Below are 25,869 nucleotides of genomic sequence, written 5' to 3'. Positions count from 1 at the left end.
GATGAAGTGGAGTAAGTCCCTCTAAAATACTGATCTAATTAAAGTTTTAACTGAAATATTAAAAATCGTTTATTTTGGTAGAGAATCTTAATTCTAGAATTTTGTATTTAACCTTGAAAGTTTGTAAATATGGTTCCTGGATTTTTGTGAATGAGTCGTTCTGGAAGTTCTTTGAAAATTGTTCAGTAATTCTTTGAAATTAATCATATTTTTTCACTTAGCAGACAGTATTTTTCAGTTGTAAGCTTTATTTTTGTCATTACCAGTTACAAAAATAAACAACTCTCCAATCTAGTCATGCAAACAAATGAGCCTTAGCATTCAGTGAATATTCTTTAATGAATGAAAGTTTAGCTCTTTAACAAGATTGTTTTGCTAGTCTATAATTTCTATGTTTTAATCCCCTCCAAAAGCAATACAGACAATAAAATAATAAGCCCATGATTCCATGTGTTCTGCTCAGGGATGACTCACTTCAAAAAGATGGGGATCTGTGAGGTTACAGAAAGAGCTGATCAGTTGAATGATGCAAAAGTCAGGAAGGGATAGCAAGATAGATGGGAGATCCAGCAAGTGCTTGTAAAAAATATTAGAAGAAAGGAAAATTTCTGAACTCCTTCCGAGAGGAGTTCAGATTTATTCTAGCTTGTACTTTTCTTAGGGTATTGGTTTTGAATGTAAGCTGGCCGACTAATGGACTGTTGGCATGGGCTTTGGCTAATGGAATTTTCTTTTTTTTTTTTTTTTTTAAGATTTTATTTATTTTGACAGAGAGACACACAGCAAGAGAGGGAACACAAGCAGGGGGAGTGGGAGAGGGAGAAGCAGGCTTCCCGCGGAGCAGGGAGCCCGATGTGGGGCTCGATCCCAGGACCCCGGGATCACGACCTGAGCTGAAGGCAGACGCTTAACGACTGAGCCACCCAGGCGCCCCGGCTAATGGAATTTTCTATGTAGTTTGAGGAGTATAGGGGAAGCCTGACTTGGTCCAGGGCCATTTGAACTTTCAGGGTGTTAATCAGAACTACCTGAAGAGCCCCAGGCCACCTATATTCCAGGTCCCTTGGCGTGACCCAGAGAAAAAGCGAATGGCAGCATCTTTCAGTAGAAGAAGTACTGGACATGGTGCCAGTAGAGTCTGTACATTGGGGCTGCCATTTATTAACTGCGTCACGATAGATTGCTTAATCTCTAAAGCAAATTCTTGAGCCTCACTCCATACCTTCTACGTCTGTTTTTCATAAGCACTCCAGGTGATTCTGATGCAAAGTTAAGTTTGAGAACTGTTGGTCTAGATCAGTGATTCTCAATTAATGGATAATATCTGCCACCCCACCCCCACCCCCTCAAGAAGCTCAACCTTGGCTATACATTACAATCACCTGGAGAATGTTTGAACCTCCCAATGCCCATGACACACCCCAGGCCAATTAAATCAGAATTTCTAGGGATAGCATTCCCACATCAGTTTTTTTAAAGTTTCTCAGTTGATCGCATTTAGTCAAGGTTGAGAACCACCCCCACTCCCCCACTGGCTTTTTTCCTTGCCTCCCCTTCTGCCTGATGCCTAGAATCACTGTTGTTTCTGATGGGAATTTATCACATCTATTTGTTGAAGTGCTACCTTAGATTGGTAACTTCCAGACCTAGCTGGTTGAGCAGCACCATGTCCTGGGAAGGGATCTTTGGATTCCATACAGATCTACTCAATTGGAATTTTCAGAAAAAATTCCTCAGCAAAGCAGAGGAATGAGTCTCTGGTCCATCATTTGGGAACCATGTCTGTAGGTGATTTAAAGTTACTTTATTTGTGAGGTTAGCCTTTGTTATTTATCTTGCCCTTAATATTCACATTTATTTTTTTTTCATTCATTTAAGAAACGTTCTTTGGGTGTCCGTGTGTCCGATACTTTTATATATGCCAGACATACAAAGAAGAATAGGACACTGTCCCTGAATTCAAGGAGTTTAGTGCCTTTTAGAAGAAAAAAGATCTATAAATAACTAAATACATGGAAGTATCATAAGTACTATGATAGAAGCCAGAAACATAGGAATCATTCTTTTTTTCTTATTCCATTAATCATTTTGTTTCTTCTGTTCTATTAATTCTTCTGCCTGCATATATCTCCAGTCCATTAACCTTTCTTCATCATCACTGTCACCATCCTAAATCCAGGCTGGTATTTTCTCTTTTTGGACCCGTACTGCATAGGGTCATACTACACGGGAACTCTACTTTGTTCAGAAGTTCGCTGCAGATTTAAAACTATTATAACATTTAAAAGTTTACTAAGAAAATATTTTCAAAGAATGTAAAGCCGAGTATATAAATCTCCTTCAGTTTTTTTTTTTTAAGATTTTATTTATTTATTTGACACAGGGGGAGAGAGAGAGAGAGCACAGCAGGGGGAACGGCAGAGGGAGAGGGAGAAGCAGGCTCCCCACTGAGCAGGGAGCCCAAAATGGAGCTCGATCCCAGGACTCTAGGATCATGACCTGAGCCAAAGGCAGACGCTTAACCAACCAAGCCACCCAGGCACCTCTCTCCTTCAGTTTTGTTTTTTTTTTTTATTTCTTTCCTTTTCTTTTGTTTTTTATACTTAAGAGAAAATCCCAAATTCCTCACATGGGCTAAAAGACCTGTGTGATCGGACCCTTTCTGTTCCCTGCTGACAAGGGGCCAACTGGTCTCTACCCGGCTAACTCCTCAACCTTCAGATTTCCGTTCAGTGTCAATTCCTCAGGATTTCATTCTTCTTCTTCTTTTTTTTTAAAGATTTACTTATTTATTTGAGAGAGACAGAGAGCGCAAGTGGGACAGAGGGAAAATCTCAAGCAGACTCTGCACTGAACACAAAGCCCAACATGGGGCTCGATCTCAGGATCCTGAGATCATGACCTGAGCTGAAACCAAGACACCCAACCAACTGAGCCACCCAAGCACCCCAGGATGTCATTCTTATACCATCCCACATTGTCTTTGGGGTTACTTGTCAGTTACAGTGACATTTATGTTTCTGTGGCCTTTTTAAAGAATGTCAGTCTATCCTGCCACATCTCTCTCTTCCTTCTGATGCCCATCACAGTACCTGGCATATCTGAGGACTCACAAATTGTTGAATGAACAAGTAATTAAGCGATGAGAAAACAGCTGTTGTGACATTTTTTACTCTTCACTCTAGAGAACACTAGCCCGAAGCATTGCAAACAGGGAATTATAATTGTGCAATTTGCTTAGAATTTTAAAAACACAACTAAAATTAATGTGACTAAAATTAATTAAAATTCAGCTTGGCTAAAATTAATGAACTTCTAAGACATGAAAAGGGAGCCAATGTTTTTTCCCATCTTTTTTTATTGTAGTTAGGAAAGACTCACAGAGAATTATGGACCAACTCGTAAGTTGAGAACAGGAAAGGAAAAAGAAGAATTTTGAAAAATATAAATGTTCTGAACTCATAAGTTGGCTAAATTTCAGAAGTGTTAGTAGAGGGATTTCAAATTATATTTTAGTAAAGTGAAAAATGATTTCAGCTTAATTTTTGAAATAGTTTGGCTGTATTATTTAACATAGTGCTCCATACTTGCTTTGTTAAAGAAGTGTGGAATCAGAAGGTAAAAAGGAACTCAAAAAAGACTTGGTACTGTGATGAATTTTTCTCTCTCTCTCCATCTCCAATTTAAATGAAAAATGTTCCTATGGTTCTGTAATATTTTTAATAATTGGAACCCTGTCCAGTATATTTACTTCCCATGAGAGAGCTTAAATAGTCAGTGATTTCATCAGCAAAGAGACAAAAAGGCACCAAGTCGTATATGTGCTGGACCAAAACAAACATTGCACTTAATAATAACATGCCTATAATAATAACATGACTGCTTAGTGATATATGGAGCCTGACTTCTCCCAATAAAAGGAGCCTATTTTACTTGGGTGATAGGCACATGAAGGCCCTCAGATATATAGAACTTATGGAACCTTTGATTTCAGAAGATTGCAAGGAGAGACCTTGCCCACCCCCTTACTTGCAAACATGAGAAAATGTGGAGAAATGCTCACCCCCTCCTTACTGCTCGCCCCTTTGTGGCGGAATTAGAATGGAGGAACATGGAACAGTTCTGGAAGTGTCCACATCGAACTGTTGACAGTGGTTGCCATTGGAGAGGGAATGAGGAAAAAAATACGTATATTTCTTTTGTTATTAAAAAAAGCCTTTAGTGATGAAAAAATGAATTATAGTGTATAGAGGCATTGCTTAGCTTTTGGTTTTCTCAACTTATGTAGCTTGTGCCATTTACTGTCTTTAACTTGATATTTTTGTTAAGATATTTTAGTTTACTGAAAGTTTTCTTAAGTTATAAATATTAACATTAATCTTGCTGGTTTTTCTGGCTCCTGATCCCCTCGAAGTTTAGAAAATTGAAGCTCCAACAAAAAAGAAAAAAAAATTGAAACTCCGGTCTTCCTGTTCAGCAGACCCTCTCAAGGCAAAACCTGGCTCGTGGTCAGTGTACTGCTCTGAGCTTCAGTCTTATTTTTGACCTGAGTCCTCACTGATGCTCTTATGAAGTTTTTGTGGTGGTGGTTGTTTTATGTTATTATCTAGGATTTTTTTTTTCAGTAAGAATGTTCTAGACACCTAGTCAGCCATTCTGCTGGAAGTGAACCTCTCATAATTTTTGTACTATCATATGCATAATAGGCATAATTTGTGTATTACATAATTTCCATCAGAGCTGTGAACTGATGTAATTAAGCCGGTAGCACTTTTATGACATTCGCTAGACTAACCCTCCCTTCCCCAAATAGTATCCTTTCAGAGTTGTAGCGTGCATCTTGTTTGACGAGTGTTTTGTAGATTGCAAGTAAATACCTGATAGTTTTTATCAGGTTAAAGTTAGGATGGGTGTGACTCTGGAGCTGTATGGCACCTTGACTGCCTGTTAAGCTGTGTATTAGAGCAAATTCTGCTTTACTTTTTTTTTTTTTTAAGTTTTATTTATTGGCGTAATCTCTATACCCAGCGTGGGGCTGGAACTCACGACCCAGAGATCAAGAGTCACTTGCTTTCCGGACTGAGCCAACCAGGCGCCTGCAGCTTGACTTTTTGAGTAGAATGTCCGCCTGCCCTCCTGCATGCGTGACTTCCCTCATCATATTTTAAAGCTAATGTTGGATGTTTTCACACATGCGTTCTTATTGGGCATCCTAATTTTGATAAGGCCCACCTGTTTTGTCCTCAGTGCCACCTTTTCCTTAACTAGCTCAAAAAAAAGCAAAATAATAACAAAAACTGCATTCCAGGAACTTGTCAGGAGGGTACAAATGAATCCTTTTGCTTTTATTATCCTTAAAAAGTTCTTCTGAAATTCACAAGCCAGTTTCTGTGGTTGGTCTGAAGACAAATGCTCATCCATTCTATTATAATAGAATCTAAATCCCAAATGAAATCAGAAAGCTGAATACCTAGATTAAGTTGACCTTCTTATAGAATGATTCTACTACCCTGTCCTTTGGGGTGGTACCATTGACTCATGAGTAGCAGCCTATGAAGCAACATCTCTGTGTTTCCTTCAGAGATGTTGAAGATGCTCTTTGTTTTTGTTTATCAATCTCATTGCAGGTTCAGATTTACTTTCCTGTCCTTTTCCTTTGACTCATTTTTTTGGGCCATATTAAATACTCATTTTTAAAACCATCTTGAATATTTTTTGGAACGTAGTGGGTATATACAAAATCATTTGATTACTGTTTCAAATAATGCAAATCAGTGAATAACCATGTTCTAGAAATGACATTACATGATGACTTATTTACTTTTGCTTATACAAACATTATCAAAATCTAGAAAATTAGATTTCAGTACAGTATCTGTCTCTAGACCCAAAGGAACAAATATGCAAAGACAGTGGAGGCCACTTTTATGATTTCTGAGGACTGCAGCCTGTTCCCTCATTTGTTTGAACAGGAAATTTTTAAAAGTAAAATCACTCTCCTTAAATATTTTGTAGATTTCAGTAATCTGATAAATGAGCTATTTATTCATTGTCTCTCTGGTACCCACACAGTGGTTTATCCATAGCAACAATCCTTTTCAAACTTAATAAGACCAACCCTGTATTTATTAGGGAAATAATACCACCAGGTTAAACAAACGATGACTGTTGGTTTTGTGTATTTACTCTCTTTCAGAGAGATCTGCTAAACCTTCAGTGTGTTCCATGTTGCAGATCATTAGGGAGGCTGAATTGGTATGACTCTATGATCCTGAATGTGCCATTTTTATGGAGTGTTTAGAGTCAAATAAGAAAGATGATGAGCAAATAAAGCTTTAGAAATAAAGTACTATTTTGTATATTGAAAATAGGGCCAAGTTCCTATCTGTACGGTAGAAATCAGGGACATATTATGGTAAATAGTACCACTCCCAGTCTATAGAGAATAAATGGAATACTTAATATTGGCCCAGGAAAACACATTTCAGTTTCTTGACTCTAGAAATTACATTGATGTAGAATCCATAAGAAAGTCTGTGCCTCAAAAAAAAATTTTTTTTCAGAATTACCGAGATTTTTATAAGAGAACAGATTCTTTTTAAAGAATCTGAATTGCTGTTGAAATGTAAATTAAGCCTAAGATCTTTTCATATCAGTTGTTGAGAAATGAAGTGTTTAAAAATCACAAAATGTTAGAGTTCGTGTAATCCAATATCCTTATTTTACAGTCATGAATGCTTTTAGAAATTGCTGCAGATGCATAGTATATCTCATCTTAAATGTCCTTGTGCAATATAAAAAAATTTTTTTAACTAAAACTTGTTAAGCTTCTATCCTACAAGGTATACTAATGGGAATAATCTACAAGGGTAGATTGATTAATAATTTCTTTTTTTTATATAATAGAATGGGGTACATTTTTTATTAGATTTTTTTATGTAGACCAATAGTGGGGCTCTGTATTTAAGAATCGGTTGAAGCTGTCTTGATAAAGACTCTGCTATGGTAAATATCTGTTTTTTCTTAGATCCATTTTTGGGTAGTTTTAGCACTTAAATTATTTCTTTCTGTTTATATTCACAGATTCTGGAACTTTTCAAAGCCTGACCCTCTTCTTGAAACAGTGGAGCATCACACGGAGTTTACTTGTGGTTTAGATTTAAGTCTTCAGAGTCCTACTCAGGTAATGGGTGCGATCTCCTGAGGTTTTTCTTACCCATGCAGTTTGCAACTAGCTTTACGCAAGGCGTGTGCTGTTGTCAGGAAGACACTTTTGCCTTTAGGGCAGGACAAAGTATATTTACATAATTAACTTGATCTCTTTTGTTACATAAACTTGAGCATTTGAGCAGACCTCTCCCAATAGAAAGGGTGACAAGAGAAGAATGGGGATGGCTTGTCCTCAGAGGTTTGTGAGAGTCAGGAGTGTGGTTCTAGATTCAGTTGCCTCGCTGAGCCGTTGAGATGATGGGTAGGTCATTTTCCTCTCAGGACTATCATCATCCTCTCTACACCACGTGTCAGAAAAGAAGCTTCCAATGGGCAACCAGAAAGAGTAGAATGGCTACTGTTTTACTTAAACTTAAGGGGCGCCCTGGGTGGCTCAGTCGGTTAAGCATGGACTCTTGATTTCATCTCAGGTCTTGATCTCAGGGTCGTGGGATCGAGCCTGTGTGAGGCTCTGCACTCAGCGGGGAGTCCACTTCTCTCCCTCTCCCTCTGCCCCTCCCCGCATTCATGCAAGCACTTGCTCTCTGTAAAATAAATAAATCTTAAAAAAATTAATAAACTTCTTATTTTCCCCCTTTTGTTCTCTTGAGGACTTGAGAGTCAATATTTTGGACTTTAAATATTCTTCAGAGTTTTTTTTTTTTTTTAATGCGGTTTCAGTTTTGGAGATTATAAACTCAGTCAGAAGCACTATGGTATGTTGAGTGATTAGACACTTTATAACACAGGCTATGTGAAAACACCAGCATAATCATGAAACAAAATAATATGTGGAAATTCTAAAGTATGACTAAGAAATTATGTTTTTATGATGAATTTTAGAAGTTGGACCAAAAGCAAATCCCGTTTCTCATTACTGTATTCTTAAATTTAAATGAATACTTGTTTTTTGTTTTTTTTTTTTTTTAATTTTAGGAACTTAAGACAATTCTCATTATAAAATATTCTCAAAAAATAAATACATAAATATTCTTATTAGCCATTAGAATATTCACATTAACATTAGATTAATTGTTTTTAAATGATTTAATGACATCTGAGAAGAAACTGAAATAGTGATAGGAGAAAAAATAGCATTATCTTTAATGTAAATATAATGTGTTTCAAATGAACTAGTTCCTTTTCTGAGAAATACATTTATTATAGGTGGTTTTTAATAAAATAATCACACCTCTTTGCTGTCCTAGTTAAAAAAAGTTGCAGTGTACCTATTGAAATGTGGCACTACCAAACAAAGGACCCTAATATTTTCCTTTTCAAATATTTCTGTTAACCTGCACTTTATGCGTCCCAGACTGTGGCCTCCTCAATGTACATGGTCATGGCAGTTCCTCGCCCAGAGTGTCAAGTGTTCTCTAAATCCTCCGCACATAGACCACCCTATTAAAAGGAACTTTGTTTTCACAGGATTTATTAATCATATTTATTAATCATTTTGTATTAGTCATATTTTAAAATCTCTTAAGTAATAAGAGATTTTATCACATGGCCGTGTGTGTGTGTGTGTGTGTGTGTGTGTGTGTGTGTGTGTGTGTGTGTGTTTGTATTTGTATTTTATAATCTGGTGACTGCCAATCATCTCTTCCGGTTGAAAAACCAAATTCCATTTGTACTAAGGAAATAGTTGCTGTTGGGAGCAAATAGGAATGGAGAAGCAGGGGTCTTTGAGCTCCAAAGAAGCATCAAATTCAATGGCATAATACACAGTTCAATTGTACTAGAAATCTCCACTGAATTAACTCATAGTGGGACAGAATCTTGGGATTAGGAGGGACCTTAAAAGTAAGACCATTCCCTCTCATTCATTTACTCTTTCCACAGATATTTTCATATGTCGGACTTGTACTAGGTACTGGGGATTCAGTCAGGTGCCTATTGAAGGCTAGGCATTGTTCTAGGCACTAAGAATAAACCAGCAAACAAAGCAGACTTGGTTCCTGCTGTCATGGAGCCTTACATACATGGGAGAAATCAAATAAACCAAAAGATGATTTCATATAGTAATAAATGCTATTCAGAATTGGAGCAATTTGATAGAGAATGATGGGGTACTTTTGCTTAAATGGTCTGGGGAAGACTCTAAGAAAAGTGGAATGTGAGCTGATAGTTGAATAATGAAATGAAGCCAGCCATCCAAAAATCTAAGGGAAGAGTGTTTTTCACAGAGGCAACAACAGTCAAGTCCTTGATATGGGAAAGGGTTTGTTATTATTAAGGGACAGAAAGAAGGCCAGTGTGGCTGGAGCCTACTGAATGAGGGGGGAAAGTTGATGGGAACTAGGCAGGGGCCAAATTGTGGAGGGACCTTTAGACCATACTGTGTTTGATTTTCTTTGTAATTGCCTTTGCAGATTGAAAAGCAGAAGAATGATAGAAATTGATTTGTGGATTTTCTTTATTGAGGTATAATTGATACTTCAGGCATATAACATAATGATCTGACATTTGTATATATTGCAAAATAATCACCACAACAAATCTAGTTAACATCTCTCATCACACAAAGTTATAAAAAAATGTTTTTCTTGTGATGAGGACTTTTAGGATCTCTCATAGAAACTTTCAAATATGTAATACAGTATTACTAACTCTAGTCACCATGCTGTACCATTTTATAATCCCCAGGACTTATTTATTTTATAACTGGAAGTTAGTACCTTTTGACCCCTTTCATCTGTTTCTTCCACTTCTTACCCTCGCCTCTGGTAACCACCAATCTGTTCTGTTTATCTTTGAGCTTGGTTGCTTTGTTTTTTGGTTTTGGGGTCTTTTAAGATTCCATAGGGAAGTGAAATCAAAGTATTTCTTTCTCTGTCTGATTTCTCTTAATATTATCACAAACGGCAAGATTTCATTCTTTTTTTATAGCTTACTTTTATCACATGTGTATATGTATGTGTCTGTATATGTCTATCTGTCTATCCCTACCATGTTTTCTTTATCCATTCATTCACTGATGGACACTTAGTTGTTTTCATATTGTGGCTGTTGTAAATAATGCTGCAGTGAACATAGGGGTACATATATCTTTTGAAATTAGTATTTTCATTTTCTTTGAATACATACCAAGAAGTAAAATTGCTGGATTATATGGTAGTTCTATTTTTAATGTTTAAAGGAACCTTCTTACTGTTTTCTGTAGCAGCTACCCCAAGGTACATTCCCACCAATAGTTTACAACAGTTCCCTTTTCTCTACATAATTGCCAACACTTATTATTTCTTGTCTTTTTGATGATTGCCATATTCTAACAGATGTGGGGTGGTACCTAACTGTGGTTTTGATTTGCATTTCCCTGATGATTAGTAATGTTGAGCATTTTTCATGTTGGCCATCTGTATTTCTTCTTCGGAAAAATATCTATTCAGAGCTTCTGCCTCTTTTTTAATTGGATTGTGTGTGTTTTTGCTATTGAGTTGTATGAGTTCATTCTATATTTTGGATATTAGCCCCTTATCATGTATGATTTGCAAATATTTTCTCCCATTCAGCCTTTTCATTTTGTTGATTATTTCCTTTACTGTACAGAAGCTTTTTAGTTTGATATAGTTCCCCTTGTCTTTGCTTTTGGAGTCAGATCCAAAAACTCGTTGCCAAGACTCTTGTCAAGGAGCTTACGACCTGTGTTTTCTTCTTGAAGTGTTATGGTTTCAAGTCTTAGATTGAAGTCTTTAATCCATGTTGAGTTAATTTTTGTATATGGGATAAGATAGTGATCCAGTTTCATTCTTTTACATGAGGCTGCCCAGTGATTTGTGCTTTTAAAAGATCATTCTGGGGGCATCTGGGTGGCTCAGTAGGTTAACCAACTCAGTTGGTTAAGCATCCAACTCTTGCTTAGGTCTTGATATCAGTGTTATGAGTTCAAGCCCTGCATTGGGCTCCACGCTGGACATGGAGCCTCCTTAAAAAGAAAAAAAAAAATCATTCTGTCTGTTGTGGCAGAATAGAGGACAGGTAAGATTGAAAGCCGGGAGGGCAGCTTAGAGTCTCTTGACGTAATCCAGGCAAAAGATAATGGTGACTTAAGGGGCACCTGGGTGGCTCAGTTGGTTAAGCGTCTGCCTTTGGCTCACGTCATGATCCCAGGGTCCCTGGGATTAAGCTCCCTACTCAGTGGGGAGCCTGCTTCTCCCTCTCCCTCTGCAACTCCCTCTGCTTGTGCTCGCTCTCTCTCAAATAAATAAATAAAATCTTAAAAAAAAAGAGATAATGGTGACTTAAAATCTAAGAGATGTTGAGATGAAAAGATTCATAATGTAGTAGATTGAACCATATAAAATTACCGAAAATTTCACATGGTTTACTTTGGAGATAGTAGGATTTGCTGATGGGTTAGAAATGGGCTATGAGAGAAACAGAAAACTCAATGATTATGCCTAAGATTTGGACCTAGAAAACAGGGTGGGCAATGGTTTAATTTACTGAGATAGGGGAAGAGGAGATGATTTGGGATCGGGAACAGTCAAGAGTTATGTTGGAGAGGTCTCCTGTTAGACATTCAAATGGAGCTGCTAGGTAAACAGACTTAGGCTTGTCCACCTCAGGGAAGAGTTTAGGGTAACAGATACAAAATTTGGAGGTTTTTGGCATAAAAACGATTTAAAAGTGTGGGGGCAGATTAAAATTATCTAGAGAGTATATAAGTGAAGAAGAGGCTCAGAAGAGACTCTAGAAGTCTGAAAGAAGAGAATCCAGCAAAGTGGATTGAGAAGGAATGGTTAGCAAGGTAAAAGAAGAACTACAAAAGTGTAGTATCTTTGAAGTTCAAAGAAGAACTTAGTTCAAGAAAGAGGACATTCCCATGTATTGCTGGTGGAAAAAATGTAAAATGTTGCAGTCATTTTGGAAAAGTTTGACAGTTTCTTAAAAAGGTAAATGTAAATTTACCATACAGCTCAGCACTTACGCTCTTAGATATCTAACCAAAAGAAATGAAAATATAGATCTACACAAGGACTTGCACATGAACGTTCATAGCCAGAAAGTAGGAGCAATCCAAACGTCAGTCAGCTGCTGAGTGGATAAGCAAAATGTGGTATCTCGATACCATGGAATACTATTCAGGAATAAAAGGGAACAGTTTGATACACGCTACAACATGGATGAAGCTCCGGAGCATTATGCTAATGAAAGAAACTAGATGCAAAGACTGTATAATGTATAATTTCATTTATATAAAATGTCCAGAAGAGGCAAGTCTGTAGGGACAGAAAGGAGATTAGTGGTTATCTGGGGTAGGGGATGCGAGTGGGGGCGGTTTGCAGATGGACACAGAGGATCTTCTGGGATCCAGAATCTCTTCTGGGAGTGGTGGGGATGTCCTAAAACTGGGTTACGGTGATAGCTGGACAGCCCTGTAAAGAGCCGAAAAATCATTGAATTGTACACTTAAAATGGGTGAATTTTACGGTATTTAAATTACATCTCAGTGAAGATGTTTTTTAAAAAAGGAATGGACATTCTAATTTTCCCTAAGATGTAAAGAGATGAAAAAAGCATTATTTCCACTATAAAAATAAGAGAAGTTCAAATAAACACAAAATCAGACTTTCTGTGAGTCCATCAGAAAGCTGAGACAGCAGGGCAAACAAGTAGCCCCAAATCCAAGGAAGACAAGAGGCCTCCTTCCAAGGAGAGACGGGACCCCAGTACTGTTTTACTTTTGGCAGAGCACGGGCAGAAAACACAGCTGCTCTACAAATGCGGTCGAGCGGAAAAGGTGGACAACATGTGTGAACAGAGGAGGGGTTTCAGCTGAGAGATAAAAATCGTCAAATGAAAATAGTAATTTTTTTAAAAGTACAGTGTCAGAGATGCAGTCCTTCAATATGTCCATCAGAAGACTCATCAGCGAATTTAGGGATAGGTCACTAGAAACTACCCAAGCTGAAAGAACAGGAGAAAACAAGAATGAGGGAAATAAAAGAGAACAGAGCATCTAGCATCTGTGGGATAATATCAGATGTTCTTGCATATATGTAATTGGAGTCCTAAAGAAGAGAGAGCAAATAGGGAAGATGAACTATTTAAAGAGAATTTTCCAAAAATAATGAAAGTCAAATCACAGGCTTGAGAATCCTAGAGAGCCCTAAGCAGGATTTAAACAAACAAAACAACACATCAAGGCCTACCCATATTCAAACTGCTAAAAACCAAAGATAAAGAGAAAATATTAAAGGCGGACAGAAAAAAGAAACATTATACCCAGAAGCATCTAGATAAAGATTACAGATTACAGAAGACTGCTTACCAGAAACTATGCAAGCCACAAGACAGAGGAATGTCTTTTTTAAAGTACTAAATGAAGAATATAAAGAGGAATCTTTTGAATATAAAGAGTAAATAAAGGGGGCTCCTTCGTGGCTCAGGTGGTTAAGCGTCTGCCTTTGGCTCAGGTCATGATCCCAGGGTCCTGGGACCCAGCCCCCTGTCAGGCTCCCTGCTTAGTGGGGAGCCTGCTTCTCCTGCTTCCTCTGCCCCTCCCACTGCTTGTGCTCTCTCACATGCTCTGCTCTCTTTCTCTCAAATAAATAAAATCATTTAAAAAAAAGAAGAGGAAATAAGGAAACTTCAGACAAAAACTCAGAGCACATCTGTGCTACAAGAAATGTCAGAAGAAATATACCCAGACCAAATGAAAAGAAAGAGGCAGACGGAGGGAGGAAGGGAGGTAGGGAAGAAAGGAAGGAAAGAAGGAAGGAAAAGTAAGGGAAGGGAGGAAGGAAGGGAGGGAAGGAAGGAAAGAAGAAAAAAAGTAACTAGAAATGGCAAAAATGAAGTAAATATACAAGACACTTTTTAACTTAATTTTATCACTGAAAATTTTTGCCTAAAGCAAAAATAGTATTGTATGCGATATATTTGCATACAGTATATTGTAGAGCTCATAGTATGTACAAAAGTAAAATGTATGACAATAATAAAATGAGGGAAGAATTGGAAGTACACTATGAAGTTATTACTATATGTGAAGTGATACAGTATTTGAAGGTAGATTGTGATAAAGTCAAGATGTCTATTGTAAACCCAAGTTAACATCTAATAAGTTTTAGAAAAAAAGCTATAACTATTAAGCCAATCATGAAGATAATTATAAAAAATAACTACCTCAACATAATAAAACCCATATATAGAAAAACCTACAGCCTACATCATACTCAATGGTGAAAAACTGAAAGCTTTTCCTCCAAGATCAGGAATAAGACAAGGTGCTTGCTTTCACCATTTTTATTAAACATACAGTATTGGAAGTTTTAGTTAGATCAGTCAGTCAAGAAAAAGAAATGAAAGGCATCTAAATTGGAAAAGAAGAAGTAAAGTTAATCTCTCTTTGCCAAGGACATGATCTTATATGTAGTAGCCTTTAAATCAAACTATTTCAACAACTATATTAAATATAAATGGTCTAGGAGTGCCTGGCTGGCTCAGTCGGTAGAGCATGTGACTCTTGGTCTTAGGGTCATGAATTCAAGCCCCATGTTGGGTGTAGAACTTGCTAAAGAAAAGAAAAGGAGAGAAGAGAAGAGAAAGAAAAAAAAAATGAAATGAAAGGGAAAGGAAAGGAAAAATGTAAATGGTCTAAACATCCAAATTAAAAGACAGATTAAATGTGGTAGATATGTGAGAGACTTTGAGAAACTTGCTAGGTCCAGACTTTGTAACCTCTTGGATTTGGGATTCGAAGAAGAGGCTTTTCTAACTCCCAAGATCTAGGATCTTGTTACTTTCCGTATAATATTTTCAGTGACAAGTTTGTCTAGTCTTCTGCCTATAAATTTATCTTTAAAATTTTCTTTTTCCCTTTTTAAAAAAAATTTTATTTATTTGAGAGAGAGGGAGAGAGTGAGAGAACACAAGCAGGGAGGAGGGGCAGAGGGCAAGTGAGAAGCAGGCTCCCCACTGAGCAGGGAGCCTGATGCAGGGCTTGATCCCAGGACCCTGGGATCGTGACCTGAGCTGAAGGCAGATGCTTAACCGACTAAACCACCCAGGCGTCCCTCTTCTTTTTCTCAAACTAAGATGATGCCTCAACCAGTATCTTTCTTTGCATATCTAGCATGAACACATTTTCACACAAACATTTGTATTGTTTGAAGTATTTCTGTTTTTGCCAAGTAGCATTAAACTCCCTTGTAGGGAGATACAAGAGATCAAGTTCTTGATGCATGTCCCTATTTTTCTCTCACTTATTTTATCTCCGTTATTTATTGCAAACAAACTCTCCCACAACTTAAGGGCTTAAACATCAATTTTCTTTGCTTACAATTCTGTGAGTCAGCAATTTGGGCTGGACTCAGCCAAGCAGTTCTGTTGGTCTCACCTGGGGTCCTTCATGTGACTCCAGTCTTAACTAGAGCTGGGTGTTCTAAGAAGGCCTCACTCACGTGTCTAGGGTGCATCGCTGGTTGTCGTCTTGAGTCACGTGTCTTTCAGATGAGCCCAGGCTTCTTTACTTAGCAGCTGTAGGTTTCCAACAGGGCAAGAGTAAAAGCTGCCAGGCATCTCCAGGACTAGACTTAGAAGTTCATGCAGCAGTCCATCTGTTGCAAAGCAAGTCATAAGGCCAGCTCAGATTCAAAGAGTAAGAAAAATAGACTCCACTTCTTGATAGGACAAGCTGCGAAGAATCTGTAACCATTTAAAACCTATAACATTAACCTTTTGTTGGTATAGTTGGTACTTTAAGTTATTTTTGACATATTTATCCTTTATTCTCACAATATGTGGTTAAGTTTACTAATTGCATATTAATTTCACCCTTTGTTCATATTTTATTCTCTTAGAAAGTATCTTCCTCTCACCTTTAAGAAAGTACCTTTCCACCCATTTTCAAAAACTTGTTGTCTCTTGTGATCTTAACAGCTGTTGGATTTTGCTGACCTTACTTTAGGTCCTTGTATCTTAATATATCCTTTATCTTAAAAGAGATTTATCTGAGTTCTTATATTTATAATTCCTTTTTCTTTTTAGCTTCTTTCTTAGAGATCTGAAAAATGAGATCCAAAAGCATTCTTATACCTCCTTTCTTCTTGACAGATGTAAGATCTTGTCTTTAAAGGTTTAAAACTTGACAAATAAGTATCTAGGGTCATTCTTTGAGGATAATTGCTGAGAAATGCTCTATCCCCTCTCTTGTTAACCAGGCTGAAGTTACCTTTCAGTTCAGAAAGTTTTTCTTTGATTTTTTTTTTTCCCCTCTGATCATGATTTGTACAGCCCTGGCATTTTCTCTTTTCTCTCTTATCCTTATTATTTCTAAATCGGATACCCGTTTTCTGTTTTTAGGCGTATAATTCTGGGCCTGTAATATACCCGTTTGTATAATTGGGATTTTCTGTATTAATATATTTTTAGAATTCCTGACTTTGTGCTCTGTAGTATCAACTCTGCTCCTTTGAAATTGATATTTAGTTTAGTATTTATAATCTGGGTATAGGTTTACATATTGTTACACATGCCTTTTGGGAGACAGTTATTTCTCTTTTTAATCTCTTTTAAAGTAGACTTTATTAGTTCATTCCAAAATAGAATCTTTATACGTTTAATAAAGTTGATCTTTTTTCTCGTGATGAAATTGGGAAATTACATTCAGAAGAAAGAGAAAAGATTGGGGCGCCTGGGTGACTCAGTCGTTAAGTGTCTGCCTTCAGCTCAGGTCAGGGTCCTGGGATCAAGCCCCGCCCCGCATCGCGCTCCCTGCTGGGCGGGAAGCCTGCATCTCCTTCTGCCACTCCCCCTGCCTGTGTTCCTCTCTTGCTCTTTCTTTCTCTGTCAAATAAATAAATAAAAATATTAAAAAAAAAGAAAAGAGAAATGATTACCCATGGTCCTACCATGTTAGAAAGAATCTCTGTAATACCATATTAGTATGTTTCTTTTCAGTCTTTTCTTTAAGAAATTTTTATTTGAAGTGTAACCTCCTTGTTGGAAAATACATATATTTTAATTGAGCAGCTCAGTAAGTTATCAAGAAATGACCACACCTGTGTAACCACCATTCAAGCCAAGATACAGAACCCTACCAGAATCTCAAAAAGTTCTCTCATGCTTCCTTCCACATCTTGCCCCCATCCTTCCCAAAAGTAACTACTCTTCCAGTCGTTTTCCATATGTATGCATATTTTTCATAGCTGTGGTTATATTACATATGTAAATCTATCTTCTGGGACTCCTAAAATTCTTGGTAAATATAATCTTTAATGAGTGAATATCCTAGACTATCCATGATAGGAACATGTATGCACTTTATAAAGATTATTTTTAGGGCAAAAGAAATTTTGTGTATTTTCATTTTGTTTCAGTGGAAGATGCTTTGGCTCTGATTTAAACCAGTTCTATAGATGTGTTTTTAAAAGTATCTTTGTTGACATTTTAGTAAAAAAAAAATTTAGCACTATATACGTATATTGAAACATTATGTTGTACACCTAAAACTTATGTAACTTTTTTTAAAAAGAACAAATTTATAAAGAAATTTTTAAAAATTAGGCATCATTTAAAAATTCAGCTCATGTTTTGATTCAAATCTCTGTACCCACAGTCTCAGATGCCACCTTTATGAGTTGACAGTAGATAAAAATATTTTGCAATTCTCAGTATGAAGTTGGAAAATTCAGTTGTAAAAGAAGACCAGCATTATTGGTAGTTAAGATAACTAAATTCTTTTCACCTTTTATCGGAGGTGATATTTGCTGCATCTGTCACAGACTAGCTTTAGAGCCTAAAAGAACATGTGCCAGAAGCATCCAGTGTCCTCAGGCATTATTAGTCTCTGTTGTTTCTTTTTTGATGCTTTCATAATTGTGTGATTTGTAGCTGAAAATTATATAACAAGGGCCTGTTTTCCCCCAGCTGTAAAACATTCCGAGGCTCAGCTTGGTATAGGACCTTGGTGTATCCTTAAGGTGGATGTGTTAACCTGTGTCTACTGCTTGCTGGGCTTCAAGGACAACCCTTGCAGTGACAGTTTGCAGAATTATTGACACCTTAGTCTCTGCTGCCTCGGCTCCCAATCCTGAATCACCCACTTTCTTGCTCATTGTCATCGCTTCTAAGAAACCAAGCAAAAATGCTGACTTGGCACACCACAAACTACATTTTCACAAAAATTTCATCTGGGCTCTTGGTCCCACTCAACTAACGTTAGAAGTCATTTTGATTTTCTAGCCCATTCATTCTCCACAATATCTTTTCTCAGCCTCCCACAGTATCATTAACACTCTGGACACGTGACCTTACTTGCTACTTAATTGTAAAAATAAGCAAGAATAAATATCTTCTTCCCTCTCTATCACCTCACAATATTTGTGTTCTGTCTCTGTTTCTCCCTTTTCCAGTGGGTTCCTGATTTTCTCACTGACTTCCTCATCCAGGTCTTTGCTTCCTCAGATGTACACCGTGCTTTTAGATCTTCAGCCAGTTCTGTTCTCTATTTTCAAAACTCACTTGACTTCATTGTCCTGTCTCCCTACCAGTAAATTTGGCTTTTCTTCCATTATTAGACATCAAGAATTAGTAGGTTTACCTGCTGCTTTTACTCTCTCAAAATCAACATTCTCTTTTTACGCCCCTGCATCTGCCTCCCTTTCATCATTCAATTGATGTTAAGCCCAAGAAGTCACCAGGAAACCCCCGAAAACCAAGTTAGCCTTTTCCCAAGTTTCCTTCTTCTTTAGCTATATGATTTAGATTTGTTTAAAGAAAAAATCTTCTCATCCTTTTGCTTTAATGCAAATCGTACTAGCCTCATCTTCTTTACCACCTTGCCAAATGTCTTCATCTCCAGTTTCTTCTTACCATCCTTACAGACATAGACATCCTTCACTATCAGTTCATTTAATGAGATGCTAGTGATGCTTGTCCCAATTTATCCAATTGCATTTACTGTGTGCTTGCAATAGATGTCTTCCTTTTACTCTGGTATTCCTAATTGCTCAATTGATTGCATGATGGGGCAGACCTGAGAAGTCATCCTAGTTTGCTGGTCACCCTAAATTCAAGTGGGCATCAAGTTTATAAATTTCTCCTCACCAATATCTCTGAAATCTGGACCATTCCCTTCTAGCTCCATTGCCTTAGATAAGCATTTATTAGTATCTCTGCCATGGTTGCTGCAGTAATCTCCTCACTGGTCTCTGAGCTCTTTTCATCATTCCCCTAATTCTCAGCGCTGCTTCTGGGGAGAGCTTTCCATAATGCAAGTCTGATTTTGTTAGTCCTTGACCTGAAATCTATCAGTGGCTTCATTAAAGGTAGGAACAAGATGAGAATTACCATCTTCACTAGGATAATCAACATGGTTCTAAGAGGCATAGCCAATTAGTAATAGAAGAAAACAAAATGGGATATAATGTCTTTAAAAGGTAGAAATATTGACAAAGGTATTCATATCAACACCATATGATTGTCAATGTTATAATCCAGAACATCAACTTTAAGCCTGTTAAAAATTTTGAGTTCAGTAAGATCAGTAAAAATAAATGTGCAAAAATGAATACCATGTAGATGTCAGTAATCAAGTTAGAAAATACAATGGAAAAAATTACATTTGCATGGCAGCCACCGTGTGTGCATTTGTGTGTGATACACAGGAAAAATAATTTTTAATATGCAGGATTCTAAATAAAGAAATTATGTATCTTTAATAAGGGACTTTTACTTTTTTAAATTAATTTATTTGAGAGAGAGAGAGAACAAGCAGGACGGGCAGAGGGAGAAGGAGAGACTCCCAAGCAGACTCCCTGCTGGGCAGGGAGCCTGAGGTGGGACTCAAGCCCAGGACCCCAAGATCACGACCTGAGCCGAAATCAAGAGTCAGTTGCTTAACTGAGCTACCTAGGTGCCCCGAGTCTGAATTTTTAATGTTGCTTTTAAGATTCACTATAATCTGTATTGCTTTCTAATTGTTTCGCACCATCCCATATAATCCCTCTTTTACATACCAATTATATTTTGTAATTTGTCATCTCCATGTGTCTGCCACTGTTCCCCTCACTCTTCCCCACTTCTGCCTTTCAGAGTCAGGTACAAGTTCTTCTCTTCCTTCTCTCCTTTTTGTTTTTTGCTTCAGTAAATATTTGAGTGCCAACTCGGTGCCAGGAAATACAGAGTAGATGAATGCAAACTACATGATAGATATGTACTAAATAAATATTGAATAAATGAATGAATGAATGAATGAATGAAAAGGACTTTTAGTATATCAGGTCAGCTCTTTCTTACTTTTACTTATACTCCATAATCATTAACATAATAAACCATGTTCTCTGTAGTCACTTCCTCCTGTAAGTTGGTTGAATAGGTAAAACATGTTCCTTCTTTAGCCCGTAATTCAATACACTGTGACACAATAACTGGGCTGCTTTTTCCAAATTTAGAGTTGACTGCTAGGGATTTCTTGCATTCTGTCTTCATCCTTCTGCCTGTTCCTCTTGTTCATTTTTACTAAAAAGGCCGTATGTCATACAGATAATTACAGGAAATTGAACACGTTTCCCAAGGGCAAAAAGCCATTGTCCACAAAATTGAGAGTAATAAGAAATTTCTATTCCGTTTTTCAAGAAGCCTTCATTATGTTTTAAAGAATTGACATAGTGAGAAATTCATATTTCTAATTAGTGTGCTTTTTCTTAAAACTTAGGAATATTTGTTTTGCTATTAAAACTGAAAATAAAACAACGAAAAATCGAACTTATATGGAATTTTATCCTATTAGTTATTGTTCACTACCTAGAAGATAGAAGATTTTTAAAATAATAAGATTTTGTCTTCAAGTTTTACATTAAGTGAAGAAATATAACATTTTGACAAACCATTTTTCCTATAATGTTGGTAACTTTAATTCTGAGTTTTAATGAAAAGATTTGCGTTTTGATGTGAGATTAAAGGAAATTCAGAGAGCATCGGGATGACATGTACTACAGTGGAGGCGTGCAGGTTAAGGAGTACACTTTCCACTTGAATACCCGTGGGCAGAAGAGGTAGAGTCTGGAGGCTCCTACTCTGTGGTGCCCACATGCACACTCACTGTCGGGGGAGAGGGTCAGACAAGATAGGCCTTGGCAGCCAGCCCTCAAGAAACCCTAGACGGGAGTCAGACGGGAGTCAGGAAAAAAACCTGGCTCCAAAGATTAAGAGTTTCATCTGAGGAGTTACAGTGCAATTTAGTTGTTTTAAAGCTAGAACTTTTAGGTCTTCATTTATTCTTATTTATTCCACTGCCTAGAACACTTTCCTTCTCTCTAGTGTGTCCCCCATCTCCAGCAAACAATTGCAACACCAAATGCTGTCTGGCCGAGGCATCCTTCTCTTTTAAGCCACAGCTTAGATGACATTTCTCCCTGAATACATCCACTTCCCTCACATTTGGTTATCGTGACCCCTACCTCTGCTGGATCCTGTGATTCGTCTGTTGTCCATATGGCTCTGCATTGTAGATGTCTATTTATCCATCTCTTTGCCGGACTTCAGATCTGTGGGGTCAGAGACCAGGACCATCTTGTTTACTGTAGTGTCCTCAGCATGCATCTGACAGAGGACATACCCGATAAATATTTGTTAAATAAATGGATGAATGTAAATGTGCGTGTACACACACACACACACACACACATATAGGAATTATGTTTTAGATAGCCTTGTAGTACAGAGGAATATTGGACTAAGAGCTCCTGGGACATAAAAGAAGGCTCCCTGTGAAATCTCTTCAAATCATATTCATGACGCTCAACAATCCCATATATTCCCCATTCCCATACAACGTGTTGCCTTCACCCAGATCTCTGACCTCACACCTGACCAGGTGCTCCTTACCATGGGTGAGGCTCTACTCCAGAAAATCTCTGGAGGAGGAAAACCACTGCATGGATTCACTCACTATTTCATTCATTCATTCATTCAACAGTATTTACTAAAGGTCTACTCTACAAAACACAGGAATACAGATTTGACCAAGATGTATAATTGCTGAAAATCCTATTCGGGTTTAATTATACAAAGATGTTTGCACCCATATGTGCGTGTTGTTAGAGAACAGAAATCGTATTACCCAGCATGCTCTCATTTTCTCCCGAGTTACCACGAAGCACAGAGCCTGATTTATTCTACAAGTGTTGTAATGTGCTCAGCCCTGATGCCTGAAAGCTTTGGCTCCATTTGTTCCCTTTAGAACAGACATTTTCCCCTGAATCTGTATTTATTTTATTTGGCCCTGTGCATTAATCTATAAACCACTTAAGCCCATTTAGAACTCAGCAGGGTGCAAATATCAAATAAAAAAATAAATCAACCTATTGGTTTTAACCATAGCTTACGTGATTAATAAAATTTTCTTCTGTGTTTTAAGTAGAAATTCTGGATACTGCCTCATGTAGAACAGGATCAAGAAGCTACATCAACTCTGGGGGTAGGGATGCTTCAGGTGGGGCTTCAGTCATGGTTTTTTTCCTTGGTCCTCCTCCCAGTTCACCATCTTCCCACCACATATCAGCCTGCCAGATTTGAAACTTCAGTTTCAAATAAATGTGAAAATATGGCATAAGATGTTTTCCATATTAGTTGCAAATGAACCTCTTCTTTCTCCTCAAGAAAGGAAGAAAATTCTCCCTCAAGAATATTTGAATCCCCACTAAATTTTGGTTTCGTTAGTTTGTTCATTCATTTATTCATTCATTTATTTTATTAATGTTTAGTCAACAGCAAAAAAATTCCCGTACATAAGATACTACCAAAGAACTCCAGGTTCGTGCACATGACAAAAGCCCAGTTAAGAAAATTGATCTACATCAGAGGTTCTGTATCAGAGGTTCTCAATTTTGGCTGCATTTTAGAATGTTCCCTAGGTGATTATGATGCTCTGCTGGGGAATGCTCTGGATTAAACTTTTGGGGTCAGGGGTTGAGAAACTGAAGAAAATGATTGAGCCTCTCTCCCCTCCCCCACAGATGTATATACACACAAAATGTTGCATCTGTAGACTCTCTGAATCCCTTCTGTGGACTTGATTTGAAGATCCCAGGGTGTACATCAGCCCTAGGAGATATCAGTGAAGCTGATCTCAGGACCGCACTTTGAGAAGGAATACTTTGAGGATGGGGAACAGGCCTCTGTGTTTTCACACGTCCTCCAGATGATTCTAATGTACACTAACTCTTGAGAACCACTACCCTATAGAAATGCCTTCGGGAAACTACAGTTGAATAGTATACTTTTGGCTTATTTGAGGGTTGAGATGTTTATTTTAAAAACAGCCATGTGAAGAATGACTTTGTATCTCTTGTAAAACCCCTCTTTTGGCACTGAATGACTTTTATAATGGAAGCATATTATATATTTCTCTTATAGCCAGGCAAGTGCTAGGAAAAACTTGATTTCTTCTGATGAACTGGTAAATTGATCCTGATTTTTGCGTTTCTTGCATTATTGTTTGCTTTTCTTTTTTACCTTTGCTGCCAAGAGATGTAGACAATTTCATGCCTAATTTTAACAATTATTCTTAGCTTTTTTTCCTAGTATAATTATCTGCCCATTCTCTCCATTTCCTGTTTGTTTTTTTAATGAAATGGCTTTTGGGTTACTGTCTCATCTCCTATGAGAAAACAAGGGTTATTATGTTGCACAGAAACAATGATTTCCCTGTTGAGGCCAATAAGCTATCTCCCGGTATGTGACCATGTTAGAGGATGATTTTCAAAATAGCGATCATGACTCTCACACAGATATATCATGAACATGTATTGAAGATTTATGTACCTCATGAAAGATTTTACAACTAGCTCAGAGGAACCAAAGAACAGACATAAACAGGCAATCACTGAAGGCTGAAATGAATTTACCTAATAGGTGCAGAACTGGTCAATATCCACAGGGCAAAAAAGTGTAATGTTTGGAATGATTTCTGGGGGACAAGGGGAGGCATCAGTTGCATCTCCACAGGCGACATTCATTTGCAACTTTAATGGATGAGAATCATTTGATTACTATCAGTTTTCTATAACTTTCGGAGTTGTAAAATAACCCAGTCAAAGACAGGGAAAGGCACAGACCCCTACAGAATGAGGTAACCCTGTGAGGCCCTTGGACAATGCTGGCATTTCGCTGAATCAACACCCAGCAGTCCTTTTGCTGATTGCAGTCTTTCAGTTTTTCCTGACAGCAAGGTAATGGGCAAAGAAGTGAGTCCCCGTATAGGAGACTGAAACTGAGAAAGAGGATCTTCGGTAGATGAGAAAGGAGACACCTATTATCTCTTCTCGTTCTTGATCCCGAGTCTGGCCTTGAAGGAGTCTTCGTAGCCAGGAGTGTATTCCTGGAGATGGGATGGAAAGATGGCTTTTGTCATGAAGAAGTAGGAGAGGAGCTAGGGAAGATTCCTCTCTTTGTTTGACCAGCTGAAGAATGAGTCAGTCTCATCCTGTAAAGCAGATTGTTTATTTTCATGCCATTCGCTTTACTTATCTTTCGGTCTTTTTGTTAACGCTTATTTTTAAAGTCTTTTTTTTTTTTTTAAATGTCTTTCAGCCTGGTCTCAGATGGGTAGTAGGGAACATTAAGAGAGAGCCTTGTGTTTACTCCCATTCTTAAGTGGGAAGCAGAGCCTCCAGAGGCCATGAGGTGGTGGTGGTCATCGGTGAGAGCCCCGCCCACCTCCGCCAGGGACCACATCACCTCTCTCCTTACCAGGAAGCCCACTGTACCTCGGAGAGTCAGGCACCTCCTTGTTAGTTTAGTAAAGCACTTTTCTTCTTGCCTTATTATTTTTTTTTATTGTAAGCTTTATTTTTTTTTATTTTTTATTTTTATTTTTTAAAGATTTTATTTATTTGACAGAGAGACACAGCGAGAGAGGGAACACAAAGCAGGGGGAGTGGGAGAGGGAGAAGCAGGCTTCCCACTGAGCAGGGACCCTGATGCGGGGCTCGATCCCAGAACCCTAGGATCATGACCTGAGCCGAAGGCAGTCGCTTAACGACTGAGCCACCCAGGCGCCTCTATTGTAAGCTTTTTTAAACTTGTGGCACTAGCTGGAGTTTAGTTAGTTAATGGAGAAATATTATTTGCATTAATTTGAATCAACTATTCATAATTCCATATCATTTGCAGTTTGAGGTCTTTTTGATTTTACTGATTAATTTATAGATTTGTGAACATTTGCTGATTCATTGGCCTTGATATTTGTTAGTTATCGAAGTTCTGAGCAAATAAGTCCTGAGAAAATAACGTATGGAAAGGTCTAGCACTTGAAAAAAATATACATAGATGAGACGGGGGTAAATTAATATAATGATCTTTGTGTCCCATGATATAAAAACATTAGGCAGATAACGAGTGTCAGTTTGCCTTTTATGAGGTACTTATTTCTGGTGGACAGACTCAACAGATTTTGGTTCTGGTTCCAGCTCTGCTTTTTCCGTACGAACACAAGAAAACGTTATTGTCTGTAGTCTTCCTCTGCAAAATACACTCTTTGAGCTAATATTTATTGAGTAGTTACCGTGTTATAGCAAGACACTGTCTGTGCCCTCAAAGAGCTGAAGCCACACATGTCTGTAAGTAAGTACAGCCGAATAGCATGGGTGCTGTGAATGACTTCATAGAGGGAGTGAGGCTTAACCCAAGTCTTCAAAAGAGAGGTATTCC

General features: G+C 37.7%; 1 protein-coding gene across 1 annotated transcript in view; it reads left to right on the top strand.

The window, feature by feature from the left end:
- PEX7 (peroxisomal biogenesis factor 7) overlaps positions 1-25,869 on the top strand; it is an 82,946-nt gene that overhangs the window by 53,427 nt on the left and 3,650 nt on the right. Inside the window, exon 9 of the mRNA XM_027603949.2 lies at positions 7,084-7,183. Within this exon, the coding sequence (XP_027459750.1) occupies positions 7,084-7,183 (100 nt within the window). The remainder of the gene's footprint in view (positions 1-7,083; positions 7,184-25,869) is intronic.

The sequence above is a fragment of the Zalophus californianus genome, chromosome 7 (assembly GCF_009762305.2).
Source record: "Zalophus californianus isolate mZalCal1 chromosome 7, mZalCal1.pri.v2, whole genome shotgun sequence".
Classification (NCBI taxonomy): Eukaryota; Metazoa; Chordata; class Mammalia; order Carnivora; family Otariidae; genus Zalophus; species Zalophus californianus.
Note: the sequence above shows the minus strand (reverse complement) of the source record. Positions and strands in the feature narration are given on the sequence as shown.